This window comes from Ictalurus punctatus, unplaced genomic scaffold, assembly GCF_001660625.3.
Source record: "Ictalurus punctatus breed USDA103 unplaced genomic scaffold, Coco_2.0 Super-Scaffold_100046, whole genome shotgun sequence".
Lineage (NCBI taxonomy): Eukaryota > Metazoa > Chordata > Actinopteri > Siluriformes > Ictaluridae > Ictalurus > Ictalurus punctatus.
Window position 1 is genome coordinate 427772 of NW_026521087.1, and position 17238 is coordinate 445009.

At 41.9% G+C, this 17238-nt stretch overlaps 5 protein-coding genes across 5 annotated transcripts; 4 read left to right on the forward strand and 1 right to left on the reverse strand.

Annotated features, from left to right (window-relative positions):
* The first annotated feature begins 6095 nt into the window (after positions 1–6095).
* On the forward strand, positions 6096–6719 carry LOC128630026 (histone H2B-like). The gene has a single exon (XM_053678607.1). The coding sequence runs from the start codon at positions 6183–6185 to the stop codon at positions 6555–6557; it is 375 nt and encodes a 124-aa protein (XP_053534582.1). The 5' UTR covers positions 6096–6182; the 3' UTR covers positions 6558–6719.
* A 1928-nt stretch (positions 6720–8647) lies between these two features.
* On the forward strand, positions 8648–10362 carry LOC128629993 (histone H1-like). Its single transcript, XM_053678570.1, has one exon. It carries the CDS (start codon positions 9367–9369, stop codon positions 9982–9984), a length of 618 nt encoding a protein of 205 aa, XP_053534545.1. The 5' UTR covers positions 8648–9366; the 3' UTR covers positions 9985–10362.
* Positions 10363–10575: 213 nt separating this feature from the next.
* LOC108262149 (histone H2A) lies at positions 10576–10978 on the forward strand. The gene has a single exon (XM_017462773.3). The coding sequence runs from the start codon at positions 10592–10594 to the stop codon at positions 10976–10978; it is 387 nt and encodes a 128-aa protein (XP_017318262.1). The 5' UTR covers positions 10576–10591.
* A 546-nt stretch (positions 10979–11524) lies between these two features.
* Positions 11525–12007, forward strand: LOC128630002 (histone H3). Its single transcript, XM_053678582.1, has one exon. The coding sequence runs from the start codon at positions 11550–11552 to the stop codon at positions 11958–11960; it is 411 nt and encodes a 136-aa protein (XP_053534557.1). The 5' UTR covers positions 11525–11549; the 3' UTR covers positions 11961–12007.
* Positions 12008–13462: 1455 nt separating this feature from the next.
* On the reverse strand, positions 13463–14044 carry LOC128630027 (histone H2B-like). The gene has a single exon (XM_053678608.1). The coding sequence runs from the start codon at positions 13948–13950 to the stop codon at positions 13576–13578; it is 375 nt and encodes a 124-aa protein (XP_053534583.1). The 5' UTR covers positions 13951–14044; the 3' UTR covers positions 13463–13575.
* Positions 14045–17238: the final 3194 nt, after the last annotated feature.

Sequence of the window (17238 nt, forward strand, 5' to 3'; positions counted from 1 at the left end):
CGAACGTGCTTAGCACTAAGCCATATGCGCCCCATTCTGGTCTCTTTAATTTAATAAAAAATGTGACACAGATTAGCACAATGTGCTATCAAATAAATAGTGGGTGACTGTTTTCTTTAGTGTATATGCACTGTGAATGACTTCTTATTTAAAAATATAAATGTAACTGACATGCTGCTTTATTAAATCATAGCAACTTGAGCACCTGCCTAGCCCTACTCTGAATATGAGGAACTTTCCTACACAAATATTGATGTAACTATTCACCCATTCTCACACCAATGGTAGCAGAGCTACCATGCAAGGTGCTAACTTGACATCAGGAGCAACTTGGGGTTCAGTGTCTTGCCCAAGGACACTTCAAGTCATGTGGGCCAGGAATCAAACCGCCAACCCTACAATTAGACAACCTGCTCTACCACCTGAGGCACAGCCACCAACTAGATATTTAAGTCAGCCTATCCCATTCCTTCATTTTCTGGTTACATATAGATGTCTCTTAAGTGTTTCCTACATGTATATTTTTTAAATTGGCATGTCTACCAATATGTAAGCCAATGCACATGTTTTACACTACTAATACAAAATGTCCCAGTGAGGCCTTCCACACCCGTCAAAATATTGCCATCTCACTGTGACAGAAAAAAATATAACAATGATGCTTTAGAATTAGATAAAGTTTCTGCAAGATATGAATTGAACTATTCATTTAGAACTCAAAAAGTACATTAATGGCTTTAGTAATGACCACTGTGTAGCCCACGTAGCACACTAACCCTAATGTGTATGACCGCATGTACTATGTTGCAACAATAGTAATAGATGAACAAAAGAATGTGGTGATGTAACGACACAGGACAGTTAGCAGGAAGTAAGCACAGGAGCGCCGTCTTTATTGATGAACAAACTAACAGAACACAAGAAACGCGGTCTATGCTGAACAGGACTAGCTGGATCAACCATGGAACTACAGTCTAGGCATTACTCGAAAACAGAACATGGAACTGAGACCGCTAGCATGCTACACGCATTCTAACACAGCGCTAAAGCTATACTCCTTAAACACTACTAACGTTACAAACTATAATACTGCGCGAAGTGCGCAGCCACACGAGGGGTTTAAATAACCAACATAATTAAACTAAAGCATAGACACCTGGAGAAATAAAGACACACCCTCGAACATAAGCCAATACCTGGACAGGAAGTAAATCAAAACAAACGAGCCGCGCGTGTCCATCTGTCAGAGTCTCGTGCACGCGCGCTCTGCAGCAGTCTTTGCGCTTCGACGACACAGCGCCATCCACCGGCGGAAGCGTAACAGATGTAAAAACAGACTTAAAAACATTGAGTCATTTAACACAGGTCAACTGTTTTCTATTATACAAGCAGCGTGTGTGTGTTCTGTTTCATTTTCTTTTCAGGGATAAACACACTGGAGGATTTTTTGTTGATCTGGCACAAAATTAAAAGGAACTAAATTACATTAAAAGGGGGAAACTTTGGGTACCAAGGTTATAAGTTATAAACTAGGTAAGACTGAGAGAGAGAGAGAGAGAGAGAGAGAGAGAGAGAGAGAGAGAATCGTGTGGTCTGCGCCTCTGTAGCACCGCTGTTCTACAGTAAGTGCTGAGGGAGAGACCTGAATGTCGGGGTGCCAGATAGCTTCATTTCAACTATAACTATTAACTGGATGGGGTGGGGTTAATATTTGACTAGTGCATAAATTACACCTAATACGTCTAGGTCACTAGTTACTATTAGCTGTAATTTAATCAAAAAAGAGAACCTAGTATGTTTATTAGAAACCAACCAAAATCACTCCAAGAGTGAGACATGTAAAAGTCCCTGAGGTTACAAAGGAACCCAGGGTAACTTCTAAGCAAACAAAGGCCTCTCTCACATTGGCTAATGTTAATGTTCATGAGTTCACCATCGGGAGAACACTGAACAACAATGGAGTGAATTACAGTGTTACAAGGAGAAAACCACTGCTCTCCAAAAAGAACATTACAGCCCATCTGCAATTTGCTAATGATTACGTGGGAAAATGTTTTGTGTGAAAAAATATAACCTTTTGGTTTAAATAAGAAGTGTTATGTTTGGAGAAAACAAACACTACATTCCAGCATAAGAACCTTACTTATAAGAACCTTTCAATAATGGATGGAACAATGAATTCTGAATTATAACAGTGAATTCTAAAGGAAAGTTTCAGGACATCTGTCTGTGAACTGAATCTCAAGAGAAAGTGGGTCATGCAGCAGGCCAACAGCCCTAAACACAAAAAGCACATAAGGGTCCACCAAAGGATGGTTAAAAGAGAATAAAATTCATGTTTCATGTGTGTGTGTGTGTGTGTGTGTGTGTGTGTGCGTGCGTGCGTGCGTGCGTGTGTCTGTGTCTGTGTGTACGTAAACAAACTATTAATGAAAATAAAATTTTGTGTAAGATAAATGAATGAATAAATATGTTCTCTTCTCCCCTCCAGTCGATGTGGCCTTAGGAGGAATAGCAGTACAATCTTCTTTACACTAACAATTATCCTGCTTACTTTGCTATCGATGACAACAGAGCATCTAACATGAATTTCAACTCGTGTGATTACGGCTGCTCCTAAGGCCATACAGACTTCATATGCATCCATAATGAACTTTTTCACACTAACAGAAGGAACCCATCCTCATCTGGGTAACAACAGAGTCGGGTTCCTCTCAAGGTTTCTTCCTCTTAAAACATCTTAGGGAGTTTTTCCTCACCACCGTCGCCACTCAGTGGCTTGCTCAGTTGGGATAAATTCACACCTTTAATATCTGTATACCGTGTTGATATTTCTGTAAAGCTGCTTTGAGACAATGTCTACTGTAAAAAGCACTATACAAATAAAATTGAATTGAATTGAACTTATGTTTATATCCAAAATGCTCCACTGTGTGTAAGGGGCAGGGGAAACTGGTGCAAGCTGTTCAAAAGGTTTAGTTTAATTTAAGTTTGTCATTATATGCTGTACCTGCGCGCTTGCAGTGTAAATTCTGTCGGAAGTGACATGTTAGTAACGAGGACGCGTTGCTGGTCACGCGCGGTGTAGACGCGCTGATACAGAGTGTAGCGCGAGTAAGATCTGTAATGTCTAATTCAAACATTATGATCAAAAGTAAAATAATGTCTAAAGACACCGAGGAACAGAAACCACAAGGTGCAGTGAAAGTGAGTTTTTATTATTCATTTAGGACTATATATATATATATATATATATATATATATATATATATATATATATATATATATATATATATATATATAGTATTTATGCATTAGTTTTTTTTTTTTTATAGATAATATATATTCTGGTGTGTGTGTGTGTGTGTGTGTGTGTGTGTGTGTGTGTGTGTGTGTGTGTGTTGGGTTCTTTTCTGTTTTGTACAAACAGTTGTGTAAAGTTTTACTGTGAAGTTTATATTTGTTACACTAAGTTTGTGGACTTTATATTAAATAAACAAAAACAAATGGTACTGAAAGTTCGCTCCACCCCATACGATTAATCAAAAAAATAATTGGCCAACTAATAGTAATAATAATAATAATAATAATAATAATAATAATAATAATAATAATGCTGTTAAACAGTTCAGAAGCTCCGTGTATTGTCCTTGATACGTGAAAACTAGACAATGCACAGTAATAACACTGATGAGTTGCGTTATTATTATTATTATTATTATTATTATTATTATTATTATTATTATTAATAATAAGCTCATAGCAACACTGATGAAATACACATACAGTACAAAAAACCACACACACAAATAGAGAATGTGTTTAGCATTTTGTTTTTACATCTGCACATAATTTAGTCTGCACATCGTTTAGCAGCTGATTTAGAATTAAAAGTGTCATTTATAAGTCTACATAATGAGTCTTTATTGGTCACATATGCAGTAAAGCACAGTGAAATTGTTTTCTTCACATACCCCAACATGTCAGGATGCTGGGGTCAGAGCACAGGGTCATGATATGGTGACCTGACCTTCTGATCAGTAAACCAGAGCCTTAACCACTAAGCCACCTCTGCCCCAGTGGTGAGAGAAACATGAATGTTCATAGCATCTATTACTTCTTACCCCACTATTTGCCAAATAATACAAATATAGACTTATAAACACCGCTATTAAAAGCTTAATAAGAGAATACTGCAATTTTTGGGAAATTGCCGTTCCCGAGTTTGGCCACACGAGGGCAGTCATGTTCCATCCAGCACAACACACGCCGCCTAAAACAGAAGGTATTTTACTATTACTACTACTACTTCTAATAATGACCTCAATCGAAGTAATTAAATACGTAATGAAAATTGTTGTCTATATAGCTGACCTCATTTTTCTACACAGTGAGTTAAAGGCGCACAACTATCAGAATCCCAGTTCATAATTGTGTTTGATTGGCCAAGTAGAATAAAGTGTGCGAGGAGTCCGACTCTTTTTGAGCTTATTGGACATTACGCATTGCTGTAATTATCTCATTGGCACTACTTAATTGCTCATAGTTTATTTGACGAATGCAACTGCTGCGACATATTTTGCCAATCTTAAGCTCAGCCGTCATTCTGGAGGCGCAGTTTTGGTTGATGCATGACATTTAGGTTCAAACACAGTGTGTACATCGACTGTAACACAGATAGTGAAAATGGAAATGTGAAAAGAGAAGGCCAGTGATTAGAGAGAGAGAGAATGGGGAAGAAGAAGACGTTAGCAGGTGAAAAGCAGTGCCTAGTGTTTGTTTTAGAAAAAGAGAGCTATTGTGTGACCGTTGGCGTTAGGCCCGCCTCCTCGCCTGTTCTCAACTAGGTCCTGTCGAGTGTGGATAAATAGGTGGGCGCTGCGCGAGAAGTTTTATTGAGTGACTTGACTTCGGGAGCAGCATCATGTCTGGCAGAGGCAAGGGTGGTAAGGGACTCGGTAAAGGAGGCGCTAAGCGCCACCGCAAGGTGCTTCGCGATAACATCCAGGGAATCACCAAGCCGGCTATTCGCCGTCTGGCTCGGCGTGGTGGTGTAAAGCGTATTTCTGGTCTGATCTATGAAGAGACTCGCGGTGTGCTGAAAGTGTTCCTGGAGAACGTGATCCGCGACGCCGTCACCTACACCGAGCATGCCAAGAGAAAGACCGTGACCGCCATGGATGTGGTGTACGCCCTGAAACGCCAGGGACGCACCCTGTACGGCTTCGGCGGTTAAACGCTCTAACACCGAACGACGCGAACACAACGGCTCTTTTAAGAGCCACCCACATGTCTAGAAAAAGAGTTCTTCCGTGGGGGGGGGGTAAGGCTTTTTCTTTCGTGAAGCATAAGGCATCAAACGCTGTACAGCAGTAGCATAAGTGGTAGATCTATTTGTATTTTTTTGTAATAATTCTCTCTCTCTTTTATATATATATATATATAAACTCCGTATATATTAAATATTGTATTATATATAATATCGTACAGTATACAATATTAGATACATATATATTAAATATTGTAATTTGTTTGATTAAAACAATTTAGAAGATGATTTTAGTAGAAACTTCTATATTTCTCTTTCTCATACGCACGCATGCATGCATATATAAGAGAGAGAAAAGTGGGGAAGTCAAAAGTTTTTTCTGTTTTTTCAAGCATAAGGTATCAAACGCTCTACACAAGTAGTAAAAGTGATAGATAAGAACTATCTGTGTACATAAAAAGAGAATTTATTTTTGTTTTTTTGCACACTTTATTTTTTTTTATACATTTATATGCACAGTATTAAATATTATAACGTGTTTAAAATGAGTTACAAGACGGTTTTAGTAGAAACTTACTTCCGCGTTTCTCTCTCTTTCTCTCTCTCTCTCTCTCTCTCTCTCTCTCTCTATATATATATATATATATATATATATAATGTGTGTATAATTTTTTTCAAGCCAATTGTTTTTTCATAGTGCACGTTGCACTGTAAATACAACAACGGGAAGGGAAACAAAGCGTAGCGGAGGAGGGAGGAGCAGTATGAGGCGCCATGCAGGAGGAGGTATCGAATTTTGGCCAATCAAAAAAAGGTGTCTTGTGTGGACGTCATTAGCATGTGAGTCTGTAAATAGAGCGGGCGCGAGGCGGGCGTTAGTCATTTTCTGTTCGTTTATTCGAGAAGCAGCATCATGCCCGATCCAGCCAAGACCGCGCCCAAGAAGGGATCAAAGAAAGCCGTGACCAAGACGGCCGGCAAAGGAGGCAAGAAGCGCAGAAAGTCCAGGAAGGAGAGCTACGCCATCTACGTGTACAAGGTCCTGAAGCAAGTGCATCCTGACACCGGCATCTCATCCAAGGCCATGGGCATCATGAACTCCTTCGTGAATGATATTTTTGAGCGCATCGCCGGTGAGTCTTCTCGTCTGGCTCACTACAACAAGCGCTCCACCATCACCTCCAGAGAGATCCAGACTGCCGTGCGCCTGTTGCTTCCCGGCGAGCTGGCCAAGCACGCCGTGTCCGAGGGCACAAAGGCCGTCACCAAGTACACCAGCTCCAAGTGAAGCGCGTTACCGCCGTCTTCATCAACCCAACGGTTCTTTTAAGAGCCACCCACTTTTCATACAAAGAGCAATCAATTTTCTTTCGCTTTCTCTCTTGCTGTGTGTGTGTGTGAGTGAGAGAGAGGGGGGGCACTTCTGAAGTGCTGCTCTCCCACGAATGTTCAGGCTTTTGGGTAATTCTAGAAGTCTGATAAATGCAGAGATGAGTACAACTCAACAGGGTTGTAAGCACGGTTTCTCGGGCTTGTATAATCTGAGCAATGCAAAATGGGGCTTTAGCAGCACAAAGTTATTCATATTAAGACTAGCAACAGGAAGTAACTGAAAATAGTATTCTAGTAACACGTAGAAATTCAAACTAAGGTTCTAAAAGAACCTTAGTTCTTTTGTGCTGCACGTAAAAGTTCTAAATACTGTTGTAGTAACATGTAGTCATTCAAAACAGTGTTCCAGCAGCACAAAGTCATTCAAAAGAATGCTGTAGCAGCATGGAATACAGCACACACACACACAAGGCTATAGCGGAGTTGGGATAAAGGGCATTAGGGTGACTGTGCTCGTTAGGGTCAGGGAGGAATCCGACCGAGCTAAAGAGGAGGAGGCCGGATGGGCTGGCTGGTGCTAACTAGGCGTGCCTGTTTGGCCTGGGACTACAAGAGCGGAGCGCTGCGTACGAGTGGCGAAGCCCTGACACTGGCAAAGACAGAACAAGTCTTCTGACCTACACCTATAATCACATTTTCTTGTTGGACATGCTTTCTCCCCTACAACTAACAATGTCTTACTCTTGTCTTTGCTGCTCTGTTCAGCTCTTCCTACTTTCCTACTGACTGTTTCCCACCCACCTAGTCAACTTTTATTCAACATTTGTTCTTTTCATCTAGACTTTAAATTTATTTACTCTTCACCATCTATTCATATGCTTCCAGTTTGAATGAAAGTGAGCAAGTGATTTCTAGCATGCTAGCCGTGTTAATGAATGATAGCGACCATGCAAAGTTTGCTCCAGTCGAAGAATAGCTTGTTTCTCTATGAATGGGACTGTTGTGTAAACTTCTCCTTTGAAACTGCTTTATCCTCTTTACTCTGAAGCTAAAATTTTTAGCACGGTTTCTCGGGCTTGTATAATCTGACGTGATAAAAAAAAGATGGGTGATAATCTGGTCTTTTCTCTGGAACTGAACATTTAAAACATTGAGCAGCTCTGTGACGTCCACCAGGAAAGCCAGGTCAGAAAGCCATTTCTTATCCATGGGCTCTTGAATACTACCAATCTTGCTTTCCTGAAAAGCTCTGATCTCATCACGCAGATCAAAAAATCTCCTGAGAACTTTTCCTCTGCTCAGCCATCTAACCTCCTGGTGGTACAACACATCACCATATTGTGCATCCATCTCATCCAACAGTACCTTGAACTGCAGGTGAGAGAGCGCCTTGGAGCGTATATCATTCACAATTTTGACGGCATCACGTCCACAAACCCGATGGATTGGGCACATAGCTGTTCTTGATGTAAAATACAAGAAATCTGATAGCTGGCCCGTGTGGCACTTTCTTGAGCTGATGAAGGACATAGCAGCGCGCTCTGCTCAGATCGAAGTTTAGCAAGCAGCTCATTAGCCTTCTGTTTTCATGCCTCGCCGCTGTCCTTTGAGAAAGCTGAAGAACATTTTGTTTCATAATGACGGATTTTGTACTCTTTCAAAACAGCAACTGACTGCTTGCAAACTAGACACAGTGCCTTTGAATTGATTTCAGTAAATAAAAAGTCAACTTCCCAAATCTTTTAAAATTTCCTCTTGTCTGTGTGCCAGTGCCTGGATCTCTCCATTATTACCTGTTTGTTGACTGTCGCAATGCATGCTGGCCTTGAAGTACGCATGTACATTAAATAAAATTCTAATTCTTATTCTCTACATTTAATTTCAATTTACATTTTTTGTAGCTCAAAATTAAAATTAATAAAAAAATTAAATTAGAAATGAAGATCAGCATCAATCAACCCCCCCCCCCCCCCCCATATGGCATGGCGGGCCAAATCAAAAGTCACCATCTCTGTTCTAACTGTTGTAGTAGCACGTAGTCATTCGAACTAAGGTTCAAGAAGCGCATAATAATTCTAAATACTGTTGTAGTAGCACCTAGTCATTCGAACTAATGTGACATTAGCGTGGTGACATTAGCGCAAAGTCATTCAAAAGAATGTTCTAGCAGCATGGAATACAACACACACACACACACACAAGGCTATAGCGGAGCCTATAGTCAGGCGCGCTGTGCTTTACACGGCCCCCAACGCGCTCTGCTTCCGATACTACACACACCACTCGACAGCTGCAAAGACATCAGGCTCGTTCCCAAGGCTCCTCTTTAACTCGGCCCAGAACGCATACGACGGCCGTGCCTGCTTTTCGCCCGTTTTTACACACCACATCGCACGAAATGCGCAGCCCGCCGGCTTGAGTACAACGCGCGCCGCGCCTTTTCATGTCCGCTGCACGAGACTGTTGCTCTCTAGCCGGCCAGGCCGGGCCACGGGGGAAACGAGAAAGCCCATCCTCGCTCAGCGTGTGCTTCAACGTTTTGAATCTCGTCTTGCTAGTGGGATTTTCACCGAGAAATGCCATGAGAAAACACATCTGAGCGCGCGCCGCGTCCGTGCATTCATTCAGTGGCGCCCGAGTTGAGTCTACAACGCTCTCATATCTGTTTTTAAGACCAGCCCCCGGCCGCGGGGAGGGAGGATCATCCTGTGTTACACACTAACGTACAGTGTACAACTCGTGTATTCTACGTAGTTCCAAGAGAGATGGCAGAAGTCGCACCCGCTCCCGCCGCCGCGCCGGCCAAAGCGCCCAAGAAGAAAGCAGCTTCGAGAGCAAAAAAAGCCGGCCCTAGCGTCGGCGAGCTGATCGTCAAAGCCGTTTCCTCGTCTAAGGAGAGGAGCGGCGTGTCTCTCGCTGCTCTGAAGAAAGCGCTGGCTGCCGGCGGATACGATGTGGAGAAGAACAACTCCCGCGTCAAGATCGCCGTTAAGGGTCTCGTGACTAAAGGCACTCTGGTGCAGACCAAAGGGACCGGCGCGTCTGGCTCTTTCAAGCTGAACAAGAAACAGACCGAAGCCAAGAAGCCCGTGAAGAAAGCCGCGCCCAAAGCGAAAAAGCCCGCCGCCAAAAAGCCCGCCGCTACTAAGAAGCCCAAGAAGGTAGCGGCAAAGAAACCCGCCGCCGCGGCCAAGAAGTCTCCTAAGAAGGCGAAGAAGCCCACAGCCGCCGCAAAGAAAGCCACCAAGAGCCCGAAGAAGGCGAAAAAGCCCGCGACCCCTAAAAAGGCAGCCAAGAGCCCCAAGAAAGCGAAAGTTGTCAAGCCCAAGACCACAAAGCCTAAAGCGGGAAAGGCGAAGAAGGCAGCACCTAAAAAGAAGTAAAGACGTTTGTTTCTTTCATACTTTTGTTCCTTAAACGGCTCTTTTAAGAGCCACCCATATTTTCCTTTAAAGAGCGACAATTCATTTTCAGTCAAGCTTTATGGAATCAAAGCAATACACGTTAGAAACGTTAAATAGTATGGATACACATATCTGCTACATATGTACACATAACCACAAGCTGATACTGATTTTAGTACAGTAGGATAGAATCCTGATCGTGATTCCTAAACGTCATTCCTGATCTCCAAAACGATCACAGAATATGTAGGATAACATATTGATACATAATAAATCAATGTTAATGATAAGAATAAATAAATTCAGTATATAGTTGTTACTTCGTGCTTTTGTATGAATATTCCCTTCTGTCTGTTTTCATTCGCGCTCTCGCTCTCTCTCTCACACACACACACGCACACACACTCACACACGCACAAACAGGGGTGGGAGGGTTGACGCTGGAATTCGACGGCCTGTTTTTGATTGGCTAATGCTCCAGTGCCTTCTTAGCGAATAAGAGAGTGGCCGTTTTGTCTATATCACGGAGAGCTCGGGGTGTAACGTTCATTTCGGAGTTGTTTATAGAACAGATTTGAGCATCAAGATGAGTGGCAGAGGAAAAACCGGCGGAAAGGCCAGAGCTAAGGCCAAGACTCGTTCATCCAGGGCTGGACTTCAGTTCCCCGTGGGACGTGTGCACAGGCTTCTGCGTAAAGGCAACTATGCCGAGCGCGTCGGTGCTGGCGCTCCGGTCTACCTGGCCGCAGTGTTGGAGTATCTGACCGCTGAGATCCTGGAGTTGGCCGGTAACGCCGCCCGTGATAATAAGAAGACTCGTATCATTCCCCGCCACTTGCAGCTCGCCGTGCGTAACGACGAGGAGCTGAACAAACTGCTCGGCGGAGTGACCATCGCTCAGGGTGGTGTGCTACCGAACATTCAGGCTGTGCTTCTGCCTAAAAAGACCGAGAAGGCCGTTAAGACCAAGTAAACTCGTCCACCGCTGCTTTGTCAGTACCCAAAGGCTCTTTTAAGAGCCACCATCTCTGCTTCAAAAGTGCAGTTTTTACACCCGTTTTTCTACTGAAGTCAGCACGTTTATTATTAATAATAGTGGTAGTTAGCCTGTTGCTTAAATGAAATCTAAGGGGTGAAAGTGCACTTCTAAGACAGCATATTTGTAAATAAAAAAGGACTCGATAATTTTCTAGTCATGATTTGATACCATATTTAAGTAATGACTATAAGAACTATAATAGCAGTTAGCGTGCTGGTTAAATGAAGTCTGAGGAGTGAAAATGGTTTGTGACGGCGTTGTGTGTGTTCCTAATGAACAAAGCAGAGAGCGCGCCAATAGAATTGTGGCGGGCGTCTTGTGTTTCGAACGGAGGCAGAGAAGACGGTCCAATAGTCAACAGGTGACGTAAAACGTTCTATCGAATAGCAGACGAGCGCGTTCGAGACGCCCAATCAGCGCAGGGTGGCGTTATGGCTTAAAAAGGCCGCGTTCGCGCGCGCCGTTTATTCTGTTTTTCTATCCGTGAAGCGCAGAGCTCGACACTATGGCAAGAACCAAGCAGACCGCCCGTAAGTCCACCGGTGGCAAGGCGCCAAGGAAGCAGCTCGCTACTAAGGCTGCTCGCAAGAGTGCGCCGGCTACCGGCGGCGTGAAGAAGCCTCACCGTTACAGGCCCGGCACCGTGGCTCTGAGGGAGATCCGTCGTTATCAGAAGTCTACTGAGCTGCTCATCCGCAAGCTGCCCTTCCAGCGCCTGGTGCGAGAAATCGCTCAGGACTTCAAGACCGACTTGCGTTTCCAGAGCTCGGCCGTCATGGCCCTGCAGGAGGCGAGCGAGGCATACCTGGTCGGTCTGTTCGAGGACACCAATCTGTGCGCTATCCACGCCAAGAGAGTGACCATCATGCCCAAGGATATTCAGCTGGCCCGCCGTATTCGCGGAGAACGCGCTTAAACCACAACTCCGTCTAATAAACACAAAGGCTCTTTTAAGAGCCACTTCCTCGTCTCACAAAACAGCAAATTTTCTTTCTTGGGTAGTTTAAGTATTAGAACGTGGTACAGAGAGAGAGAAGGAACGGTAATAATGTTTGTATATATGTATGTGTGTGTGTAAATGAAGTGCACGGCTTTCTTTTTTTATCAACATTATAGAAAGGTTGGTTATTTATTTTGCATTTTCATGATAAATATAGTCCTATGAGTATTACGTAATGTTTGTTTTTATAGATGAGCCGTTAATTGTGGTTATGTCCGAACAATACAATGCACAGGAATGAGCTGTGTCATTAAAATAGCTCAAACTTACCTTCTGTTTCGGGCGGCGTTGTGCTGGATGGAGCTTGACTGCCCCCGTGTGTCCAAACTCGGGAACGGCAATTTTCTAGAAGCGGATTTTAGGGCAAGAGCTATTACATCATACATACATTTCATCCATCATCCCTTTTGTCCCGTCCATGATAATTGTTTTTGTAATTTAATGATTGTAGACATGACCTCATCTTTGAAATCTTATTCCCTATTTGTGGATATTCTCTCTCTCTCTCATATATATGTCCACTGTATTAAATATTATTTAATGTGTAAAACGAGTTAGAAGACGGTTTTAGTAGAAACATATAAGTATCACTTTCATTCAAACTGGAAGCATATGAATAGATGGTGAAGAGTAAATAAATTTAAAGTCTAGATGAAAAGAACAAATGTTGAATAAAAGTTGACTAGGTGGGTGGGAAACAGTCAGTAGGAAAGTAGGAAGAGCTGAACAGAGCAGCAAAGACAAGAGTAAGACATTGTTAGTTGTAGGGGAGAAAGCATGTCCAACAAGAAAATGTGATTATAGGTGTAGGTCAGAAGACTTGTTCTGTCTTTGCCAGTGTCAGGGCTTCGCCACTCGTACGCAGCGCTCCGCTCTTGTAGTCCCAGGCCAAACAGGCACGCCTAGTTAGCACCAGCCAGCCCATCCGGCCTCCTCCTCTTTAGCTCGGTCGGATTCCTCCCTGACCCTAACGAGCACAGTCACCCTAATGCCCTTTATCCCAACTCCGCTATAGCCTTGTGTGTGTGTGTGCTGTATTCCATGCTGCTACAGCATTCTTTTGAATGACTTTGTGCTGCTGGAACACTGTTTTGAATGACTACATGTTACTACAACAGTATTTAGAACTTTTACGTGCAGCACAAAAGAACTAAGGTTCTTTTAGAACCTTAGTTTGAATTTCTACGTGTTACTAGAATACTATTTTCAGTTACTTCCTGTTGCTAGTCTTAATATGAATAACTTTGTGCTGCTAAAGCCCCATTTTGCATTGCTCAGATTATACAAGCCCGAGAAACCGTGCTTACAACCCTGTTGAGTTGTACTCATCTCTGCATTTATCAGACTTCTAGAATTACCCAAAAGCCTGAACATTCGTGGGAGAGCAGCACTTCAGAAGTGCCCCCCCTCTCTCTCACTCACACACACACACAGCAAGAGAGAAAGCGAAAGAAAATTGATTGCTCTTTGTATGAAAAGTGGGTGGCTCTTAAAAGAACCGTTGGGTTGATGAAGACGGCGGTAACGCGCTTCACTTGGAGCTGGTGTACTTGGTGACGGCCTTTGTGCCCTCGGACACGGCGTGCTTGGCCAGCTCGCCGGGAAGCAACAGGCGCACGGCAGTCTGGATCTCTCTGGAGGTGATGGTGGAGCGCTTGTTGTAGTGAGCCAGACGAGAAGACTCACCGGCGATGCGCTCAAAAATATCATTCACGAAGGAGTTCATGATGCCCATGGCCTTGGATGAGATGCCGGTGTCAGGATGCACTTGCTTCAGGACCTTGTACACGTAGATGGCGTAGCTCTCCTTCCTGGACTTTCTGCGCTTCTTGCCTCCTTTGCCGGCCGTCTTGGTCACGGCTTTCTTTGATCCCTTCTTGGGCGCGGTCTTGGCTGGATCGGGCATGATGCTGCTTCTCGAATAAACGAACAGAAAATGACTAACGCCCGCCTCGCGCCCGCTCTATTTACAGACTCACATGCTAATGACGTCCACACAAGACACCTTTTTTTGATTGGCCAAAATTCGATACCTCCTCCTGCATGGCGCCTCATACTGCTCCTCCCTCCTCCGCTACGCTTTGTTTCCCTTCCCGCTGTTGTATTTACAGTGCAACGTGCACTATGAAAAAACAATTGGCTTGAAAAAAATTATACACACATTATATATATATATATAATATATATATATATATATATATATATATAGAGAGAGAGAGAGAGAGAGAGAGAGAGAGAGAGAGAGAGAGAGAAAGAGAGAGAAACGCGGAAGTAAGTTTCTACTAAAACCGTCTTGTAACTCATTTTAAACACGTTATAATATTTAATACTGTGCATATAAATGTATAAAAAAAAATAAAGTGTGCAAAAAAACAAAAATAAATTCTCTTTTTATGTACACAGATAGTTCTTATCTATCACTTTTACTACTTGTGTAGAGCGTTTGATACCTTATGCTTGAAAAAACAGAAAAAACTTTTGACTTCCCCACTTTTCTCTCTCTTATATATGCATGCATGCGTGCGTATGAGAAAGAGAAATATAGAAGTTTCTACTAAAATCATCTTCTAAATTGTTTTAATCAAACAAATTACAATATTTAATATATATGTATCTAATATTGTATACTGTACGATATTATATATAATACAATATTTAATATATACGGAGTTATATATATATATATATATATATATATATATATATATATATATATATATATATATATATATATATAAAAAAGAGAGAGAGAATTATTACAAAAAAATACAAATAGATCTACCACTTATGCTACTGCTGTACAGCGTTTGATGCCTTATGCTTCACGAAAGAAAAAGCCTTACCCCCCCCCCCACGGAAGAACTCTTTTTCTAGACATGTGGGTGGCTCTTAAAAGAGCCGTTGTGTTCGCGTCGTTCGGTGTTAGAGCGTTTAACCGCCGAAGCCGTACAGAGTGCGTCCTTGGCGTTTCAGGGCGTACACCACATCCATGGCGGTCACGGTCTTTCTCTTGGCATGCTCGGTGTAGGTGACGGCGTCGCGGATCACGTTCTCCAGGAACACTTTCAGCACACCGCGAGTCTCTTCATAGATCAGACCAGAAATACGCTTTACACCACCACGCCGAGCCAGACGGCGAATAGCCGGCTTGGTGATTCCCTGGATGTTATCGCGAAGCACCTTGCGGTGGCGCTTAGCGCCTCCTTTACCGAGTCCCTTACCACCCTTGCTTTTTTTTTTTTTTTTTTTTTTGCTTTTTTTTTTTTAATGAGTTTTATTGAAATTATACAAAATTCACAATCTTACACAAGTCATATTCAGAAAGAAAGGGAGAGAAAAAACTTACATAGTCAAAGTACAATTACACGCAAATAGAGTCCCACACTGAAGAGTCTTTAAACCAAGATGTGCTGCTTTTAAGTCTTCTTAGCTCTTTTTGAATGTCCTTGAATACAACATCACTGGATATAAACGTTTGATTTATAGTCATTCTGGACCTTGTTTTCCAGAGTTTAGATTTAGTCAAACATATTATGAACCAAATGAAGTCATGCTGAGTCTTGCTACAATTTTCTTTAAAAATGCCATAGAAAATTGAGTTCATATTTATTTCTATATTGAGACCAATGATTTTTAATTTAGCCCATGTTTCTTTAGCGCGATAACACTCTAACAGGAAATGTTCGAGTGTTTCCTCTTCATTACAATTAGGCATCGGGCATTTACTGGTTTTTACAAAACAGCTCCATTTTACAACCGCTCTTACTGGGAGCCTTCTTACAGCGACTAACCAAGTTGTATCTCTCAGGTGTTCAGATAGGATTTTATTCTGTAAATTTTGGAGACATTCTTTGTTTTGGTCTTCCTCCAAATTTCTGAAAGCCACAGGGTTACAATAAACTCGATCAACAATTAAAAGATATATTTCTTTGCTCGAGTCTTTAACCCAATCGATGTTTAGATCTTTAAATTTGTTAGTGAAGTCGGAAAACATCAGTTTATAATACGGAATTCCTTTCCTCGATGGACCTTTTTTAGATTTCCAGTTAGAGATGTTCCCTATCCATTCGGTTTGCCTGGCAATACCACTCGCGATGATTTTGCACACTGCTATTTTAGTTTTTAGGGATATATCGACAGCCCCAAGGCCTCCCAGTTCCCTTCTCTTAAAAAGGAGCTCACGTTTTGTAACCTCACGAGTCGTATCCCATATGAAATTACAGCATATTTTATGAAGTCTTTTTACCCAAACTTCTGTCGGAGGTAAGATGCATGATAAAAACAGTATTTTTGATAATAGAAAAGTTTTAATAATATTTATTCTAGTTTTATAACTTAGATTACATGATTTCCATTTATCAATTTCATCTTGTATTATTTCTTCTTTTTTTGACCAGTTATGGTCGACACAGCCATTATTATCTATATATATACCTAAAACCTTTAATTGCTGAACTTCTGGGACATCTATGGGAAATTTGTTTTTTTCATTTCCAATCCAGACACATTCCGTTTTAGCTTTATTTAAGGAGGCTCCAGAGACTTGCTCATACTCGCTAAAATATTCAAAGATGATGTCTAGTTCTTGTTTAGATTTCACAAATACAGTTATGTCATCAGCATAAGCAGAGATCACGACTCTGTTCTTTCCTATTTGAAGACCTTTAAGTCTATGATCATCTTGGATTTTTTGTACAAGTGGGTTTATAGATAAAATATACAGGGCTGCACTCAGAGGGCACCCTTGCTTTACACCCCGCATAACTTCAAATGGTTCAGTCAAAGAACCGTTAACATTTACTTCAACCGTCGATTTAACATAAAGGCATTTAATCATGTTTATGAAATTTTCAGGGAATTGATACAGTTTTAAAATCTCCCACAAATAGTCTCTTGAGATGTAGTCAAATGCTTTTCTTTGGTCCAAAGCCACAATGTAAAAACTGTCACCATTTTTATCAAAAACTAGTTCTCTTAATGTGTTCAAGTTGTCCCACATAAATCTTCCCTTTATTGCACATGTTTGTTGTTTAGCTATTATTACATCCAAATAGTCACTCATCCTGTTCATAATGGTCTTTGCAAAAATCTTATAATCGACATTCATTAGGGTGAGATGTCTCCAGTTGTTGATATCACACATTTCACCCTTTTTATACAACAAGGATAAAACGCCTTCATAGAACGAGTCATG